Source organism: Myodes glareolus, chromosome 11 (genome assembly GCF_982192425.1).
Source record: "Myodes glareolus chromosome 11, mMyoGla1.1, whole genome shotgun sequence".
In the NCBI taxonomy this organism is placed as follows: domain Eukaryota; kingdom Metazoa; phylum Chordata; class Mammalia; order Rodentia; family Cricetidae; genus Myodes; species Myodes glareolus.
The window spans coordinates 28,309,018-28,329,041 of record NC_142036.1 but is presented as its reverse complement, the minus strand read 5'-3'; the positions used below and the strand labels follow the sequence as shown (position 1 = coordinate 28,329,041).

Here is a 20,024-nt window from a genome sequence, read left to right as displayed (position 1 = left end):
TGGAGCCCATAACAAAAGACTGCTAGGCTGCTGATGCTTTTTTTTTTAATATGCTTACTTTTATTTTATGTGTGCAAGACTTCCGCCTGCATAGTGTGTGTTTATACACTATGTCTATGCCTGGTGCCCACAGAGGCCAAAAGAGGGTGATATCCCCCTGCAACTGGAGTTAAAGGTGGTTGTGACCCATCACGTAGGTGCTGGGAACCAAACCCAGATCCTCTGTAAGAGCAGTCAGTGCTCTGAACTGCCTGGCCATGATGTCTCCAGCCCTGGGCTTCTTGACTAACAGAAGAAAAGCAATGGTGGTGAGCTCACTTCTTCCTATTTACTGAGCACACTTTATGCTCAGTATACATTTTTGGTTACAACAATGGATACACCATAGTTCTTAGGAAGCTGACTCTCTGAGTGTGAAGGGGGAGACCTGGTGTATTTTGATGAACTTTTTTTTGGGGGGGCAAACTGGGGATGGGGGTGAAGAGATGATGGCCAAATAAGTGCAAACAAGCAGGACAATCCCTGAAGCCCCCTCTCCCATACTGTTTTCCCTTTTTCCTACCTGGTGGACCTACCAATTCCCTCTGAGCTCCCTGGGCAGCCTTGCCTCTCAGTTGGCTTCTGTCCACCCAGCTGGACTGAGACTCCCAAGCCTCTCTCCTTCAGCCTGTCTCTCTGGCTTGGCCCTCCACAAAGCATACCCACAACTCTGATCAACATCTCCAGCTTACCAACTGGCACCTCCAACCTAGCACTTAGGTTGCGAGCTGAATGCAGCTCTGTCTCATATTTACTCTCTTAATTACAGCCCCTACGATCTACTGAGAACCTGAGAACCAACTACGACTCCTAGCTAACTCTCCCCCAGTTGTTTGGTTGGTCCTCAAGATCTCCTGCTTCCACCCATCTTCTCTCCATCCCAGAGCAAAGGCGGGTGGCTTACAGTCTGCATCTGAGCTACTGTTTGATCATACTCAAGAGGACTCATTTAGGCAAAACCACACCTTGGTCTAAATAGCCTACGTTATCTTCCCCATTCCTATCTAGGTAAGTCGAAAACCTTTTAACAACAAAATGCCTCTGTTACTTTTATAGGAACAAGGATTTGCAGTCTGGCAGGACCCCTTTGGACTTTCCCTAAGGAGTTTTTTCCTCCGCTGTCTCCCCTCCCCCCCCACTCCTATGAGAACGAGCATTCATGCCTGCCTTCTCACTGGGCCTCCACACCGGGGTAAGCTACTGAAACCTCTCTACACGGCTGGCACTTAAACGTTTTCAAATGATCAACTGATTTTCTTCTAGAACAAAGTTTGTCTATTCCTGACTTCGTATGAACTACAGTATCTACGTGGGATTCCCAAATATAACAAGAGCCGTTTAAGAGCCGTCTTCTTTTTCTTACCCATGGTCCAAGCAGCCAAACACAGGGAGGGTCCCAAGTCTAGAGTTCTTTCTTTTACAGTACTTACAACAGAACTTTAAATTTAGGACCTTGTCGGGGGCATGTGCGAGGACACCACAACTTTCTGCTTTCCTACCATTGCTGTCATAGACAATTAGCACTTACAGTCTTACGGGTGCTTTTAGCCACAGCCACTCTGAGTGAGGACTGTGCTGTTAGACTCACGGTTCTGATGGAGGAACTGGCGCTCAGAGATACAAATAACTTGCCTAAAGTTATAGAACTAGCTGGTGAAGAAGGCAAAATTCAAACTTGCAGCAATATGACTCTAGAATCTCCACTTGGGCAACAGAAAATAGAAAATGAATGTTGAACAGATGAACAACTCCATGCACACATGCATGAAGACAGTAGACTGATCGGATTGACCCAACCAGGAATTAATAGTAAGTGGGAATTTGGATAACCCAAAATACATCAATATTTGATTCTCCACAGCCTGTATGGAAGGCACGGGATTCAAACACACTAAAAAGATAGACATTCTAAATTCTCTTAGGAGTGCCCAGAAGGACTAAGACTTTTGCTCCGATCTCTTCCTCACTGGGAGGGGAGCTAGCAGATTCACCATCCAGCAGGCAAAGACAGGATTTGCTTCCAGTGTCAGGCAGGCTAGGAAACACAGCCACCATGAGGTAAGGAGAGAAGACATGCCAGAGAAAGTTCAGCCTCGTTTGCAGCTTACCTCCCTCAGCTCCAGTCTCTGGGCTACAGCTTCTAGGCTCTCCTGGCCCGTGCTCTCCACAGACAGAGTGAACTCCACAAACTCATTATTGAGCAGCTGGATCCGTGCAACCAGGCAGCTCTTGCTGGACACAGTGTAGCGCCGGGTGCGTTTCAATTTCAGTCCAAATGGCAGTGGCATCTTCTCCCTTCGACAGTGGAGGGACCAGGAAGGACCAATCCAGCAGTGATGGAGCCAACCAAAAGCGACCCTCTCGCGTCAGAACTCTAGTCTCCAGTTGCTCACCCAACAGCCGCCGCCGTCATTAAAAAGCAAACGAGTCTCCGAAGGCCAAACGATGGGAGCATCCACGCCAGCGCTGAGGAAAGAGGGAAGCAGTTACTATGGACTTTGCCATTAAAATTTTAAAAAGAAAAAAATAGATGTAACTGAATCTAAAGAATAAGCTTTGCCTCTCCGCTGGAATAGGAAAGCTCTAACAGAGAGGTAGCAGGAAAGTTTATCAGGAGGGTTGAGGGTGGGGCCCAGGGTCAGACCCCACCCCTCATTCTACCTCACGCACTTCCAGTGATAGCAGTCCCGGCTGTTAGGATTAAACGAGATAATGCCCAGCACGTCTAGAACTACACATTATTAGTGGTCGTCTTCCTAGTTTGGAGAAAAGGTTGTTTTTTTTGTAGGTAACTCTCTCGAGTTTCCCATGACATAGATGTCTTCAGTTCCTGACTGTGTTTAAGTGCACAACAAGAGAACCGGTTCTTCAGGCAACTTAACCCTGAACCCCAAATGGTGAGAATAATTCCATCTTTCTAACATATGGCAACTGTGAGGTTCAAAGGAGATGAAGCGCTTAACAAAAATTTCTAACGCCCCTTCTGGTTCATGATTAACATCACCACAAAGATTTGAGTATAAACAAGTTATAAGCACCGTAAAGATGCTCGTTCTCGAATCATAGCATTCTGAAAAGCGTGTTCTGCACTCCTCTCCCGGATAGGGACACCTAAGGAGGCTGTGGACGCTCACCTAAAGAGAAGGGCGAGGTCCTAAACGCCATCCTGGTTAAAGAGAGAAAGCAAGACTGGGCAAGCCCATGTAGCCAAATGCAGCGGAGGGCCTCAGCTCCGGATCCTTCGAGTCCCCTCCCTGAGAGAAAAGCTAGTGGTGTTGCCTGGCCAACGGGGAATGTCGGAAGCCTCGCGAACCCCGGAACCCTCCGCCTGCGGCCCCGTTTCCGGACGGACGTGCTCCGAAGGGACCGGCCCCCTGTGATCGGAGGAGGGAGGATTTAAAGGGGCCGGCGTTAGTCCTCCAGGCAGGGAGCGATTGGTCGAGCAGTTTAAGGCCGTATCCACGTCAACATCGGCCCCCAAACACGCTACTTTTTTAACCATACTTGTTGATGGTAACTTCTGCGGTGAGATAAACTGGGGGCGAGCGACATCTCGGGATTTTTATGTCAACTAGAGTTATTTTCTCCTTAACAATTTGACAAAAATCTCAGCTATTTCCATCCCTCGCACTGCTGTCAGTCTCACCCTCCGCCCCTTCCTCCGGGGATAAATCGTTTACCTGGCAGGGCCCTAGCTGATTACCCGATTTGGGTGCGAGACCGCGCGGTGGAGCAGTCTGTCCCTAAGCCTCAGCAGGCAAACAGAAGCCAGGCCTCAGCAGAAGCAGCTCTCTCGGTCTCACGCTCACGGGAACCTAGCTGGGTATCCTCCGGCTTTCTCCACTGCTCCCAGCCTTCTTTTCTGTCCTGCTCGCCACCTGAGACTCAACCCCAAAGGTTTTGAGCACTCAGGCCTGCGGAAGGACTGAACCAGAAAATGAGGTTTAGACTTTGCCAAACTTAACGTCTTGGAGTTCCGTTCCACAAATGTGCACTGCCGTCTCTGAGCACAAGGCAGTTGATGAGCATCTTGAGGAAATCTAAGACGAATCCTAAGCCGTCTCTGCCCTTAAGGAGATTACAGGCATCTATAATTATATTCAGAGCTGTGTCGCTAGCAGGGACATGGTCAAAGTTTCTAAAATTTTTGTTTATGTTTTGCTTTTTGGAGCTCTATAGTGAGGTGATCTTTCAACCAACATTCCGGAAAGATAAAACAAGCATAAAAACAAGGGGCAGAGAGGAATGCCAGAGGGGAAAGTGGAACCTACAGCATTACGTTAACATTTGCTGAATGCCTTCCTTGGGTAAAAAGCACTGTTCCATAGAAGGAATAGGAAGGGGGAAAGACTATAATAAGATAGAGTTTCGATCTGCAATATTTTTCAAAGTTCTTTGTTGTTTCCAGAGTATAAACAGATGAAGCAGAAATTAAAAAAAAAAAAGCAAGAAATTGAAAACACTTAAAAAAAAAACCACACCTTAAACAAGCTTTCAACCAGAAGATAGACCAATAATGTTTCTGTAAATTTAAAAACAAAAACCATGGGTAGTATGCAAAGTATTATCGCAAGAGATAAAGTTGTAGGTTTCAGACTTACAAATTGTGGTAACTGGAAACATTAAGCAATGTGCAGAAAAAGATAGCTTCGTATGTCCAAAGGGAAGACATCTTATTGGGTCCTGGAAAATGTGTTAATGTCTTCACTGTGAAGATGGAACTATGCCTTAAACACAGTATACTACACTACATAGCTTAATTATTAACTCTAGTTCTGATTAGGTAAACTCAAATTTCCAGTTGCTCCTGAGATTGGAAATGTTTTACAGCATTGGGAATGAGGAAAAGCCAATTTTTTTCCTCTATTCTTTTGGCAGTTGTTATAATTTGCTTGTTATATTTCTGTGTTTTTCCTCCTAAGAATATCCGGTTTCTTGATTACTCATATAAAACCCACTGTGGCAAAAGTCCTGCTTAGTAACTTTAAAATTTATAATTGATGAATATATCTTAATGATATCATAAGTTCTGTTTGACTACTAATGCCAGGAAGTAGGGATTTAAGGTACTCTGAGGAGAGCTGATTTAGGTGTCAACTACTAAATGAAATAGGCTATAAACAGCCATTAAAGGAAAAAAAAGTATAATTTCACTACAAAACTATTCCATTGCAGAATAAGAAAAAATGCATATTAAATTCTGCTTCACAGGTTTGCAAACGGCGGTCTGCTCTGTTAGTGAGCTCATTTTTATTTTCTCATCCATATTCCCTTCCAAACGTTTCTCAAATTCACTTTAAGCCTGAATCTCATGGGATACCCACCCCGAATCACTCACCACAGGTTCATGGAACTTTGCCACTATTCCTTTAGCATTAAATAATCACTGAAAAGGAAGTATCTGGCATTTTTAGAATTTGAAATGAATCCTATGTCTCTCACAAAATAACATTTGTGCATTGGTAATCTACAGTTAAATGGCCTACAAACAAAACAACTATTTTCAGAGTGAAATTGCTAAACTGAAAAGGAAAGAAAAAGAAATCTGTCAGTAACTATTTGCTTGTAAATGTTCAGAACGTGTTTTCTAGCATTATCAATTATCATAAGGTTTTCTCACGGGGTCTGGGGATAAGACTGGCATGCTCAGAGAGGCCAATCTAATCAGGGTTTGTAGAAATCACCGGAATTTGCAGATCCAAGAATTCTCCAGGAGTAAAGACGCTTTACTCCAAAACCGAAACAAGGAGTTGCCAAACAGTCCTTCCTTTATGCCCCTTGTCGCCAAAGTTATCAGGCAACTTTCATACTCCACATTCCGAGAGAGTCCACATACTCCGAGAGGCACAAATATGCCCAAGATTTCAAACTCTGATCCAGAATTAAACCGCAGTCATCCGCGGAGGAGTCCGGAATAGAAGTTCCAGACTCTTTTTAGAAATGACTCTAGGAGATCAGAGCGAGACTGCGAAGCGAAGACTTCGCTCTTTGTTACGCCCCTGCCCGAGTGCCCCGCGCCTCACCTGCTCCCGCTCCCGCCGGGTCGGGGCTGCGCGCCGGCTCTGCGTCCCGCCTCCCCGGACTCCGCTCGCCCGCCTGCGTCCGGGCCCACGCACCGACCGCACACCTTGCCCGCACCCGCCCGGCCGCGGCGGGACTCGCTGGGGAAGCTCAGGGGCTGGGGCCGGAGCTGCGGGGCCCGCGTCCCTCCCCCTGGGCCGGGCGCGCGGATCCGGGGAGGCGGCGGCGCGTGACCTCAGAGAGCTGGAATGCGGGCGGCGGGGCGCGGGGGAGGCCGGACAGCTGCGCCCGGCCGCCGGGGAGGGGGCGCGCCGCTGCTGTTTTTAACCGTGTGACCAGTTATTTTAAGTTTCCAAATAAAGCAGAGCTTTAAGAAATAAAAAACAAAAAAAGGAAGGGAGGGAAGAGGACGTTATTTTGGGTACAGGTAGAAAGGGATCTGGTGCTTTATTTGAGTGGTGGTCTGTAAAGTAACTGGAGTTACTGGTGTATTATTCTACATTGCTGAAGACGGTTCAAAACGTTCTACACCCCCATCCTTAGTGCCTGCTCCTCCAGTAAGTACACACCGCTCCTCCGTAGGAACTCGAGAGAAGTGGACGGCTGACACAAATGGGAATGGGGTTGGAGGTACTGCTCCCCCGGAATCCACTTGATAGGGAGCACAGAGCATGCTGGAGAGGAGAGTTCTAGAAATAAGGGTGACCAGGGAAGTCATTCTAGACCTAAAGTTCTGATAGCTGAGCTTTACCTTAGGGACCACTGGGAAGGACTAACAAACCCGAAAGGTAGCTATGGGAGTAGTTTGGAGGGGAAGAGAACTGGGGAGCTGACCCCACCCCCATCCCAGACAATTGAGACTCCTGGGGAACAGGATCCCCCCAGAGAGAACAGTATGCATACTCAGTACAGAATCAAGCTCCAGGATCAGATTGTTTGGATTCAAATCCCAGCTCCAACCCTTACTGGCAAATCCCTTAGCTTTCGTGGACTTGCTTCCTCTCCGCAAAGCTGGGAATGATCGCGTTCCAGTGACCTTGAGTAATATACGTGGAAGGTGTCACTCAAGTCTAGGCCCAGCTACTAGCGCTCATTATGACACTGGATTTTTGCTGCCCCTCATCATGGGCACATGGCATCAGCTCTTGCAGTGTCTTTCCCTTTCAGCTCCCCCATGGTTAGTGACCTCTCTCTCTGGCTTTATGGTCCTTTCCAAGGTGAAGTTCAGCTAGCGGACCTCTATGGGTGATCTAGAATGGCTGGCCTCTTGACCACCCTTACTGCTCTCTTCTTCCAGGCATGCCTGCTGCTCCCCATCGAGAGGATCTGGGCGGCACCTCCAGACCCTTCCCGTTTGTGCCAGCAGCCGTCCACACCTCACCAACTCAATCCAGGACTCTACTTCCAAGACACAGTTCTAGACACCTTGTAGCTGCAGCACTTGCCAGGATTATTAAAAATGGTTCACGGAGGCTTCTTTTATATCTCCTAGAATTACGAGGGAAGTACTGGGCAGACAGTAGGCACTAAATAAAAACGTGTTAATTGAATCGGGAAGAAAATGAAAGAATTTTAAAAATAGAAAATGATCATAAAACCCAAGTGGTGCTTTAGACAACTGAGCTGAACTTCTTCACAGCCTACAAATGTCAGCTCCCAGCCACGCATGTAAGCTCTATTTTCCCTCATGTTAATTTGGCAGAAACATCCCCACAGCAAGGCAGGAGGAAAACCTCTCCCAAGTATTAGGTATAAGACTACCATTAGCTTACACTTCCTATGAAAGAGAGTGAGGTCATTTATATAGTTCAACCCCAACATACACAAAATAATTGTTAAATGAAAGCCTTACCAGCCTGCCTGCTGGACATCAGCTCTTCTGGAGATGGCTATTTGAGTCCTCTGTATCTGCACAGAGATATGGGCTATTATACATACATGTGCACATGCTTACTTCTTTTTACCCAGAAAGTGCTACATCATACACTCCTCAATTGAAGGTATTTCTTTTCCTCGTTTTTTGGTTGTTGTTTTATAGAGACAGGATTTCTCTGTGTAACCTTGGCTGTCCTGGAACTCAAGCTGTAGAACAGGCAAAAGTTATTATTATTATTATTTTGGTTTTGAGACAGGATTTCTCTGTGTAGCCCTGGCTGTCCTAGAACTCAGAGATCGTCCTGCCTCTGCCTCCTGAGTGCTGGGATAAAAGGCGTGCGCCACCACCACCGGGCAGTAATTCTTATTAAACTATATAAATACAAATTTGAAAGAGTGCTGGAAAGATGATGGTTCAGCAGGTAGAGGCAAGCACTGTTCTTTCAGGGGGCTGGTTAAATTCCTAGCTTCCGTATTAGGTGATTCATAACCTGTAACTCTAGCTCCAAAGGGGCCCCAACACCTCCAGTGTCTGCTGTACCTGCACTTGTATGCACATACCTACCCCTTTCACATACACACATACAATTAAAGATAAATCTTCAACAAAACTGTAGAAAGGAAGGAAGAAAGCAAGCTCTGACATAAAATAACGAAAGACAAAATTATAAGCAGGTACGAAACTGTGGTCTGGGAGATCCATTGACTATTACTTTTTATCGATGTATTTTTATGCATATACATGTTTGTTTGTATGTATGTGTGTACACATGAATGCAAATGTTTTTTGGAGGCTGTAAAAGACACTGAATGCCCTAGAGCTGGAGTTGCAGGTGGGTGCTAGGAGCCCAACATGGGCCTCTGCAAGAACAATGAACGTTCTTCATTGCCTCCAGCTCCTCAAACAGTATCTTCTTAGGAGTTAAATTCATTTGCTTTGGTATCTAGGTGACCATCCATCATATATTACTATATGAATTATCATTCACTGTCAGAATCCAGACTTGCTTCAGCCTAGATAAGAATGCCTAGAGAGGGGTGGAGATTAGAACCAACAAACAGGAGATGTTAGGGCTGGAGAGATGTCTTGGTGGTTAAGAGCACTTGTTGCTCTTGTAGAGGGCCCCGGTTCAATTCCTAGCACTCACATGGTAGCTCACAGGCATCTGTAGAGCTGGTTCCAGGAGCCCTGACAGGTGCAATCGTCTTTTTTTCCTGAAATCTTTGCCCTTATCTCTGACTCCCTCAGCGCTGCGCTAGGTACAACACCTCCACACATTCAGGAGCAGTGATTTTTGAGGACCAGTTCTCTTGGACCTCAAAAAAGTGATGTTGGCCGCATGTGCATTTAAATGGCCAGGACAACAGAAAGGGTGCCAGCCCCATAGTCACAGAGACTGACTGGTGTGATGGCGATTCCCAACACTCACACTCGGGCTTTGTTTTAAACAATTTTATTTATTATTTTTATGGGCCAGGGTGGGGCTGTTGCACTGTGTGGAGCTGGCTCTCTCCATGTACCTTTACTCACATTCCAGAGACTGAACTCGGGTGTCCAGACTTGCATCACGGGAGGGAGGCAGTGCTGTCGCCTGCAGGTCCCGAGCATCTATAGATTCTGATCCAAAGGCAGAAATACCATTTGAGATTCAGTTCTGAAGAGAAACATCGATTCTCTCTACCTGTACTAGAAGCCGGTGTTTTGTGGAGAAAGACAAACAAGATGCATGTCTTGCCCCCTCAGGGACTCATCCTGTGAACAATAGGCGACGTGAAGTAAGAAAACTTACACAAAGGTATAACCCAAATGGATTGATAATGCCCAGTTAATCATTGTGAGGATCCTATTTGAGTCTGGAAAGACAAATACAAGGTCACTAAACATTCAAGGAAAATAAAACCATTCCAAGTTGGGGAAAAACAACCACCTCTGCCTCCCTTCTTCCACAGGCTGGTAAAGCAGGCTCTTGTGCTCGCTCTCTCTCTCTCTCTCTCTTTCTCTCTCTCTCTCTCTCTCTCTCTCTCTCTCTCACACACACACACACACACACACACACACCCCATAAAATTCATCTGAAATGTAGCCCTGAGGGGAGACTGGAAACACAGGGGGCACCATTGTTAGAGAACTTAGGCTTTGCAGAGCTGAAGCTGGCACTCAGGCCCTGCCAACTTCATAACCAAGGCTCTTTTTCAGTTCTCTCCTCTATCTGGAAGGTGGCCAAGAACCCTCTTAGCTGGCACTGTAGTTCATTGTGATCTGGCTCTCATACTATCCCTTACGAGAAAAATATACCATTTGTCATGGGCTAGTTTATTCTTTTGTGAGACTAATAGTTCCAGTCCCTTCAAGGATGTGGATTGTGAGGTTGCATCTTACAGGGAAGCACCCTGAACAGCCTCCAATCCCTAAGTGCCATTGGCTTAGTGGGGACACTCTCTCTATGACTCAGACTCTTTATCATCTGAGATCTGAACATGTTTGAGTTCTCAAACACCCTGCAATTCTTTTCCATAAATGTAAGTTGGTTGTCCTAAAAAGAGAAGCCTGTCTTCAACACCTTTAATAAATTCCTTGTTATAAATTAAAAACAAAACAGAACAGGATCTTGCTATGTTGCCAGGTTGGATTTACACTCATGATGCTCCTTCCCCAGCCTCGCAACTACTGGGACTGCAGACACGTGTCACAATGCCTGGCTATGAGTGTGTGTGTGTATGTGTGTGTGCGCGCGCATGTGTGCACATGTCTGTATGTGGAGGCCAGAAGTAGGTGTTGATGTCTTCTTAATTGTTTTACATCTTATTTCTAAGACAGGGCCTCTCAGTGGACCAAGGGCTTACAAATTTGCCTAGACTAGCTGACCAGCAAGCCCTAGGGATTCCCCTGTCTCCAGCTCCCCAATTCCAGGATTACAGGCACATAACACATGGGTGCTGGGGGCTATTGAGGTCTTTATGTATGGCAAATACTTCACTGACTACCTCTCCAGACTTCTGAGTACCTTTTAATAGAAATGCTCTTGGCTCTTTTTATACAAGATTTTCCAAAAGTTAACTAAATTGCTGAATGCCTATTTGCTTAAAGTACAATATTGCTAAAATTTGTTCCTATTCTTAGGTAAGGCGTGGTGGAGAAAAGAAACGAAATTTAAAAACTTACCTGGCTTTTGAACTGTGTGAAGAGTACAGAGACGTGGTCCTACTCACCTGTGGGCTCTGGCTCTTGCCACAGTGTCTGGCTCAGTGCAGGCATTTAATTTTTAATCAACAGACATAACGCTGGTGGGAGCCAGGCACAGCTCGAAATGCTTTGCAAATATTAACTTACCTCCACCTTATATAAGAACCCTTTGCAGGAGGAAACAGTATTATATCGATGCTACTACAGATGAGGAAACTGAGGCCCACGGAAAAGAGGGAACTTGCCTAAGGTCTCAGAGAGAGTGGCAGAACTACAGTCAAACCCAGATAGCATGGCTCCAGGTCCCTGTCCTCTGTCACTCGGTTCCTCTCATCCATGTTTCATGACTCTATGGCCACTGGATTTACCCAGGAAAAATGCCTTTGTAAACCTTTGTAAATTAAATCTCTGATTTCTTTTAGTCTATAAATATTTGATGTTTACTATGTGCTTACCATTCCAAAAGAACTTCTGTAAAATATAAAAGACACACGGGGCTCAGGTGATCATTTTTCTAGGGAGAATGAACACATACATAGAAAACACATGCCATCATATTAGTTTCCATATAGATGACGGAAGAATTTGGAAAATTACAGGCAACTGTCAAGGGGCCTGTGGCAGACAGACTCTGTAACCCTGCGGTTTCTGCTCTTTGATAATCCCTGTGATTGTGGGTTGCTTTAACTAATGAATATGGTAAAGACAAGAGATTTTGCAGATATAAAGAAGGTCCTAATTCACTTGATCTAGGCATCAGGCCTAGAAGAACCCAAATGAATGAGATGAAAGGAACCAACGTGTGCTGGGAGGGAACTGTATCTTTGCTAAATTAAGGGAACAGCTACTTGGCAAGGAACTGTGGGCCATCTTTTTTTTTTTTTTTTTTTTTTTTTTTGGTTTTTCGAGACAGGGTTTCTCTGTAGCTTTGGGGCCTGTCCTGGAACTAGCTTTGTAGACCTCGAACTCACAGAGAGCCACCTGTCTCTGCCCCCCGAGTGCTGGGATTGAAGGTGTGCGCCACTACCATTGAGCACATTTCCTCTTAGACCATTTCTTCTGGATCATAGATGGCAAAGATGGAGCCTCTGCTCATAAAGATCCCAGGAAATCCTTTCCTGATAGGGAGCGTGACATGGGATTCTCCATTAGTCAAATCCCAGATGCGAATGCAGCCTGTCTGCCAGCTCTGAGGAGGCCTGCCGAGACTAACTGATGAAAATGGCAAGATGAGAAACATGGATATTCCACACTGCTACACCTGTGCTCACTTGTTATGCACCGAGAGCTAGATAATGGAAGCTCATTCTCAAGGAGCTGGGCATGGTCGGTGCATGCCTGTCATCCCAGTTCTGGCAAGAGGAACAGGAATCTGAGTCCAAACGTTCCAAACGTATTGAGGCCCTGTCACAAAGCTAACACCAAAATCAAAAAACATACTCCAAATCACTTAGAAACTTGAGGAATGTGGGGAGAACAGAAACTTTTCTAGATGTCTATGCTGAAAAGAAAAAGAAAAGATTCTTCCATGCTTTGTGATCAGGGACAAGGAGAACTAAAGAAGTCCACTGTAGAAATGCATTTGCCTTTGAGGAGATAAAGACGGCTTTGCCCTGAGAAGGCTGGATTTGGAAGGGAATAAAACGGACACAGTTACTTAGAATTTGGGAGCGGGTGTTCAGGTAAGAACACAAGGTAAATGGTGGAGTTGGTCTTTATTAGCCTGGAAATGACAAAGGAGATAAGTGAGAGATTGACCTACTTGTCTCTAGGCAAGGGTCGCATCTGCTAAAGAACTCTGAGATCTGTTGGGATCCATCACTCTGAGTGGTAAGCTCCTCCAGCGTGTGCTCTGAGCACCCCTTGACGCTCAGTCTCCGATAAACCAGCAAAGTTGCTAGGAGTTCGACAACTTGACACCTATTAGCAGCCATTGGACTGTCCACCCAGACTACTCTTAATTCAGCGCCCACCGTCCTGAAACAACCATGCAAAGACTGCAGGTGGTCGTCCCAGCTGCGGAGTGCTGGGCTGCAACCAAGGCTGTTTGAAATATTTTGTACCTGATGGTTTGCGATCCTGAGCCTCGAAGAACTTCAAGGGAACCTGCAATTATTTCTTCCCGGACCGGAGGGCAAGCAGTTCTTCTTGTGGTTTAGCAGAGCGACAGCTGCGATTGGGGATAAGAGGCAAAGCTGTGATTAGTCCAACATATGGGCTTGGGCAAAACAAATAGCTGTGATTAAGCCCAGCATCCCAAGTTGAGCTCCATAAGCAAGCTACTTCGGCCTGGGAGGCACTCTCCTGTGCTCCTCCTCACTAACAGGAGACTTTCTGTCAAGTGCTCCTTTCTCCCCCACTTTCGGTTGTATGGATCAGAAGAGAGGCAGCAGATGGAAGAGCGAGGGAGCTGTTCGGGAGTGCACTGCCAGGATATGACGGAAGGAGCGGACGCAGAGAGGGGCATCAAGAGGTGACCAGAGAACCTACAGGCCCTGGTCGCAAAAAAATTTGAGAGAATTGTCGGGTCTCCAGGGCCAACAGTGTCAAGCTGCTGGCCGAAAGCTATAACTGGCTGCCACCAAGGCCTGAGGACCTGAAGGAAGCTGCAACCACAATCTTTAGACCCAAGGAGCTCAAATACATGTAGGGCTAAAAGTCGCGGTATCCCAGGCCTGCACACCAATTCTAACACTAGAGGGCAGCACTTGACGCTCGCTTGTGACACTAGAGGGCGCCACTTGCCGCTCTTCGTGTTACCAATAGCGGTCTGATTGCTAACAACAAATAGGGTAGTCCTGGAAATAAGTGTCCTCCAAAGAAGCAGTTCAGAGAGGAAGGGCAGGAGGAGGATTAATCTTGGGTAAAATACACTGGTGGTATGGGGGTGGGGGGAGGCAGAACCAAAGCAAGGATGTTTAGAATTAAAGTGGCCACAACTCTAATCCCAGCACTCAGGAGGCAGAAGCAGGTGGATCTCTGAGTTCAAGGATAGCCTGGTCTACAGAGAGAGTTCCAGAACTATCAGGGCTACACAGAGAAATCCTGTCTCGAAAAACCAAACCAAACCAAAACAAAAAATCCACCACCACCACCAACAACAACAACAAAAACCCTGTAGAATTAAAGGCATGCTGGATAGGTTCTGCTGCTACTCTGGATATTGCCCCTCCACCTCACCAAGTCTAACGACATACACAGTACATCTTCAAGAAAACAGTCTTTTTCCTGGAAGAAGATGAAAACTTCAAGAGTTAACAATCTGTATCGATCCCATACTTGAGGTTAGATTTGAACTCAGATAAAGACCCATGATGTTCGCGCTGTCCATCCTTATAGTCTGTAGGAGACTAAAATCAGTTAGAAATCATGAAAGGGAAGAAAGAAGGTTCCCTGGTTTAGGAAGGCATAGAAGCCAGGTTACCTGCACGCCATTATTCTCTGTGCGGTCAGCAGAGGGCGCCGGAGCACAGGTCCCGGACGGGCTGGGGACGTTCGTGCGCATGCGTGCGCGCAGACGCATGCGCGCTGGCTCGCGCTTGCACGGGGGCGCCAGCAGGGGCGGGGACACGCAGCGCGCTCGGTCGGTCGGAGGCGGAGCGGCGGCGACGGCGGCGGTGGTGGCGGTAAGGGGTCAGGCTGCAGGGTGGCAGCCCGCGGCGGGCTCCAGGTAACCGAAGCGCCGCGCAGTGCTGACCCGGCCGCCCGCCGCGGAGCCATGGAAATCGGCACCGAGATCAGCCGCAAGATCCGGGTGAGGCCCGCGTCGGCGGGCGGCGAGCAGGCGAGCGGGCGGTTGCCAGGAGTAACGGGGCGGGTGGGCCTGCAGCGTCTCCTCGGCGCAGGCCGCCTCTGACAGGGCGCAGGCTCTGCGGCTCGTGGGACGTCCGCGGGCCCGTGGGAGCGGAGGAAAGCGCTGCGGGAGGGGGCGGGCGTCCCCTCCCCCACCTTCCTGGGCGGGGAGCGGGGTGGGGGGGGTCGCTTTCTCCTGTCGGGGTTTTCACAGGCACCTTTGCTGTTTTTTGTTTTGTGTTTTTTTTTTTCCTCTCCCTCTTTTCTCCCCAGAGTGCCATTAAGGGGAAATTGCAAGAATTAGGAGCTTACGTGGGTAAGTTGGTTCTTGTCATTCGCCTAAATATAATGTAGGCCTTGCAACTGATTGGATGTGTCTGAGTGTGTCTGCCCAAAGCTCTTTGGGTGGTCTACCTTGAAATTGAATATTCCCTGGTTTCCTCCACCTTCGTTTCATTGAATCGTCCATAGCTGCACCCTGAGTCCCCACCCAACTCTACCCCCATGTCCTGTCTAAAGCGTTATTTTCAAATAGCCTAAACTTTTTCTTCCGCCGAGGCAGTCGTTTTTAAACCCATAATGTTTGTTCGAATCTTGTTCTGTTTTTCTCGTTACTTTCGTCATGACCTTTAATTTCAGATCTATCATCTTGGATATGAACGCTTGATGCTTCTGGCGTTTTCCACAGAGCTGGTTCAGTGAGTTTTATGTTTTAGGTTGTTTTTTTTTTTTTTTTGAAATGTTCTTCCTACTTGAACCTGACTGCGAAGTTCATTTTCCTCCCTTAAAACGAGTTTACTTTGGACAGTGTATAGCTGTTCCGTATATACAGTAAGTCACCACTAAATGTAAGTGATAATGTTTCCAGTTGTACAAATAGAAACAAAGACTTTGGATACTTGAACAGGATTGTAGGAAGAGGCCTGGTCTGACTGTACAGCTAGTGGCTACTGGTGTAAATTGTGGGTAACTTAGGTGTCAGAGACCTGTGGAGTCAAAATTGTTTTCATAATAGTTATAAGGCTTGACTATTCCCTGTGTTCACATTTGGATTACATGAAAGCAGTGGTTAGAAAGCGAAGTTTAAAGGGTAGTCATGCCAGGTTGTCCTAGAATTCTTAGTCAGATTACTTCTTGTAGTTAAAAAAAAGGAAACCAGTTCCATTTAGAAAGTTATTAATGAAACAGTTGATAGAATGTTTTTGAAATTGGGAGGTGGTGGCCCAGGATTGTAATCCCAGCACTCAGGAGCGGAGGCAGAGGCAGGCAGATCTCTGTGAGCTCCAGGTTGGCCTAGCCTACAGAGTGAGTTCCAGAACGTCCGTCCTTTTGGGATTTGATTGTGAGTGCATAGAAGCGCTTGGGAAGCAGTGGCACCCTGGACTGACAGGCCTGTTTTAAGAAAGGCATTAGTGATTTTGAACTAAGGTATCAGTTGACTGTGCTAGCAGCGTGTCAGCGTGATCCAAGCTAGAGTCGTTTGGGAAGAGGAGGCCTGAGTTGAGAAAATACCACCCCCAGACATGTTTGTGGGCAAGGCTGTGTGCCACCCCTGGTCTGGTGATTCTGGGTGCTTTAAAAAAAAAAAAGCAGGCAGAAAGCCAGTCATTGGTGGCACTTCTTTAATGCCAGCTCTCACTTGTAATCCCAGCACATGGGAGGCAGAGGCAGGCGGATCTCTGTGAGTTAGAGGCCAGCCTGGTCTACAGAGTGAGTTCCAGAACAGCTAGAGCTATACAGAGAAACCTTATCTTGGAAAACTTGAAAGAAAGAGAGCAGGCAGAGCAAGCCAGGAAATAGCACTCCTCCATAGCCTCTGCATCAATTCCTGCCTCGAGGTTCCTGCCTTTAGTTCCTGCCCTACTTTCCTGGATGATGAATCATAGCTATAAGATGAAGTAGACACTCTCCTCATCAAATACCTTTTGTTCTATCACAGAAGTGGAAACTTTTCTACCTTCTAAGAAGTGATAAACTGGTTTTGGGCACTTAGGTATTTGGTAAACATGAAAAAAAAAGCCAATACTTTTTATTGCCAATGACAAGTTGAACTTTCAAATGAAAATGAAAACTTTGAAAGTTTAGGTTTACTTCTGTGAACTGGAGAGCTTCCCAGAATGGAAAGATTTTTGTGATGAAAATACAGAGGTGCGACACTGTGGCTTCATATAATGAAATGTATCAACATATCCTTGGTTTACCAGTTCAGTAAACTAGTATTTTCCAGGTGATCAGTACATATTATTAAATATGCAAAAGTTAAAGGATGCATAGGTGGATTTCCTTGCAACAGTACAAAGAGTTAATTGGTGTTGTATTTGATTCTATATTGCTAATAAATTGCCCCTTGAGTTTTTGAATGGTATCCATGAGATCTAGAAAGGCTGTTAAAGTACTCCAAGTACGGACGTGTAGGACTAGATTTTCTTTACATTCCCCAATATTAAACAACTTGATCACACATTAGATACAATAAACAGAGATTTAGAATTCATTTATCTTTTTGACCAGATAGCAAAGAGATTTGTGGAAGTAGAAAGCAATACCACCCTTATAGCTGTGTTTTTTGTTTGTCTGGAAAACTTTAGTTTTCAAAAAACTATTAAGTTAATATAATTGGGCTACCAGCATGTAATTGGTATATTAATAATTAAACTCTTTAAAAATTCTCCATTTTAAATTCATGTGGTTAATATTAGTAGATACAATTCACATCAACCAGAGAAAGACCCTGAGACTGAACAGGCTAAGAATTACTAGTTTATGAATTACAGTGGATAGGTATATTCCAGGTTTGTTTTAGGAGGGTTGTGACACTCCTCATGGGCATGAAAAATAAAGTTGAACCTGGACCTTCTTAGGTTTGTTTCTTTCATTTAATACTTAATGGGCTCCAGCTGTGAGAGATCTGCCTCCCACGTGGCAAATTAGCAAATGCCAGTGTGAGACATAAGCACCTGTTCATTGAGGCAGATTCATTCCTGTCACTTGCCAGAAATTCTAAGCCAATTTTTTTTTGTTTGTTTTTTAAAAACATTACCTTATAGTGGCATTTGTTTCTGAAAATACAGGTGGAATTGGGGTGGTATTGCTCTGGGAGAGCGCTGCACCAGAGCCTGTCAGTAGCAGCCCGAGGATCAGGGGCTCAGGTTTGGGGATCCTTGGTGCTTCTGTTAGGGAAGGATGGATGGTCCTGCCCTTCCCTCTTTCCCCTTTACTTGACCCTAGGTTCCCATAAACTCTTAATACCATCCTTCCCCCAAATTGGAAATTCCTTAAAGCTAACTAGTTCATGATGGATTTTAGCAGAGGGCCTGGTGTTTACTGACTATCAGTTAACAGATATCATCTTCCAATTCTTTGAAATAAAGCATGGTCTTTTTAATGTTTGCAGTTAGTTACCTTATTATTTGAAGTTGGCTATACCTCACTGTGTGGAACAGGGTGGCTTTTGTTTTTTTTTAAGGTTGAGCCTCATACTGTGTAGCTAGCTCATGCTGGCTTGCCACTCATTATATAGCTTGTACCAGCCTCCAACTGATCCTCCTGATTCCGTCTCTGGGTACTGGGGCTGCAGTCACACACCACTACTAGCCCCAGCTTCTCACGTTTCTTTACAGAGCTCTGGAAGGTTATGAAGACAGTTCTTCAATAATTTTTTGAGTACTTGTTTTTCAAAGTATTGGATGGGGTCCAAAGAAGAATCACTGTTCTTTAAAGCAAATAGGGGTCTCACCTGCTTATGTGGAGCAGCTCAGTGCTGCAGCATTTGACAGTCCATTGTTCTTTTGTTTGTTTGTTCGTTTTTGTTTTTCTGTTTTTTTTTTAACAGACTTAATTCACTTTTTATTTTTCTTGTATAAAAACCCTAATGTGGTAGCCATAGCTGGAGCTTGGATCCTCTGAACAGACTCTGGTGTGGGTTTTCACATGTTGGTCAGTGATTCCTAATAAGGAGACTTGGTGAATACAATCTCTTTCCAGAGGTTGGGTGTTGGGTAGCTGTAGGTCTTAAAGATGGCATTAAAGTTGGCCTTGGCAAAGTTACCCAAGGTGCCAGTTCAGCCCCTGGCTGATGTGTAGTAGGCATCAATACCAGCCATCATCAGTAGCTTCTTGGACACAGGAGCAGAGGCTATGGCAGTGCCTCTGGGGGCAAGGATGAGACGCACCAGCACAGAGCCACAGCGGCCTGTCACTTTGCAAGGCACAGTGTGGGGCTTGCCAGTCTTGTTCCCCCAGTAGCCTCTCCATACTGGAACAATGGAAAGCTTGGCCAAGATGATGGACTCCTCAGATCTACCTTCGTGGAACACTTAGCACCAACGTGCTCATTGCAGTCCCCAATAACAACAAAAGCCTTGAACCTTGTCTGCTTCTTACTGGCGTGATCTTCAGAACCTCATCCTTTTTAGGTACTCTCCCAGGAAAAAAATCAATAATCTCAGATTTCTTAATGGCCAAGGAGAACAGGTAGATCTCTAGGGACTTGATCTTCATATCCTTAACCAGGTGGCGCAGCTTGGTGAAGACTCCTTGTCTTCGGCTTTACCTTCGCGAGCCACGTGGCCTCGACCCTGACTGCGGCCCCTAAGACCACTACCGAATCCTCTGCACAAGCCACCATGGCCTCCGTGTCTTCCCGCCCCCCTGCTGAATCAGTGTCATCCGTTATTTAGTGTTTTCAAGAAGCGGCAGTCCAGTTCTTATTCCCACTCCAGAGCAGAGCTTCTCTAAACCTTCTTAGCTTTTACTGCTGCCCTCTGTTTCCAGTATGCTAATTCAAGATGTATTTCAGAGGTCTATCTGGACTGTCAAAGAATAAATAGTTTATGGTCACATGCTAATTTTGCATTAGGTTCTTAATTTCCATTGTATTGTCTACTCAGAATACAATATGTGAATTCTAAAGGCTTTGCTGAGAAATAATTGATAGTTTAAATTGCACATATTTGAAGTACATGTGTTTTTATTAGTATATTTGCCATGTTTTAATGTGTAAATACCCAAAACATCACCAGTCAAGTCTACTCGACTGGGTATAGCTCATTGGAGACTCTGTCTAACACTGTGTGCAAGCTCCCATGCTTGAATCCAAGCACCACTTAAAAAA

The 20,024-nt window shown here is 45.8% G+C and overlaps 2 protein-coding genes and 1 long non-coding RNA gene across 19 annotated transcripts in view; 1 reads left to right on the top strand and 2 right to left on the bottom strand.

Moving 5' to 3' along the window:
• The window catches only part of Ptpn21 (protein tyrosine phosphatase non-receptor type 21), a 61,898-nt gene extending 55,676 nt beyond the window's left edge, over window positions 1–6,222 (bottom strand). Inside the window, exons 1-2 of one of the 2 annotated variants that reach the window (XM_087911583.1) lie at window positions 6,063–6,222; window positions 2,148–2,505 (exon numbers count right to left, since the gene is read on the bottom strand). In XM_087911583.1, coding sequence (XP_087767709.1) covers window positions 2,148–2,327 — 180 coding nt within the window. In that variant the 5' untranslated portion in view covers window positions 2,328–2,505; window positions 6,063–6,222. Of the gene's footprint in view, window positions 1–2,147; window positions 2,506–3,173; window positions 3,344–6,062 lie in introns of those variants that run through there. The other variant, XM_087911584.1, reaches the window with a different exon arrangement.
• Window positions 6,223–9,373: 3,151 nt separating this feature from the next.
• Window positions 9,374–13,357, bottom strand: LOC146892461 (uncharacterized). The gene is made up of 2 exons (XR_015004505.2): window positions 13,183–13,357; window positions 9,374–13,096 (listed from the first exon to the last, which is right to left on the bottom strand). It is a non-coding gene; the product is annotated as an uncharacterized LOC146892461 (long non-coding RNA).
• Window positions 13,358–14,717: 1,360 nt separating this feature from the next.
• Window positions 14,718–20,024, top strand: part of Zc3h14 (zinc finger CCCH-type containing 14) — a 41,405-nt gene continuing 36,098 nt past the window's right edge. For 12 of the 16 annotated variants that reach the window (XM_085697819.2, XM_085697818.2, XM_085697812.2 and 9 more), the window contains exons 1-2: window positions 14,718–14,873; window positions 15,185–15,227. In XM_085697819.2, the coding sequence (XP_085553945.1) occupies window positions 14,838–14,873; window positions 15,185–15,227 (79 nt within the window). In that variant the 5' untranslated portion in view covers window positions 14,718–14,837. Of the gene's footprint in view, window positions 14,874–15,184; window positions 15,228–15,550; window positions 15,610–18,805; window positions 19,327–20,024 lie in introns of those variants that run through there. The other 4 variants (XM_085697808.2, XM_048449385.3, XM_085697813.2 and 1 more) reach the window with 4 other exon arrangements.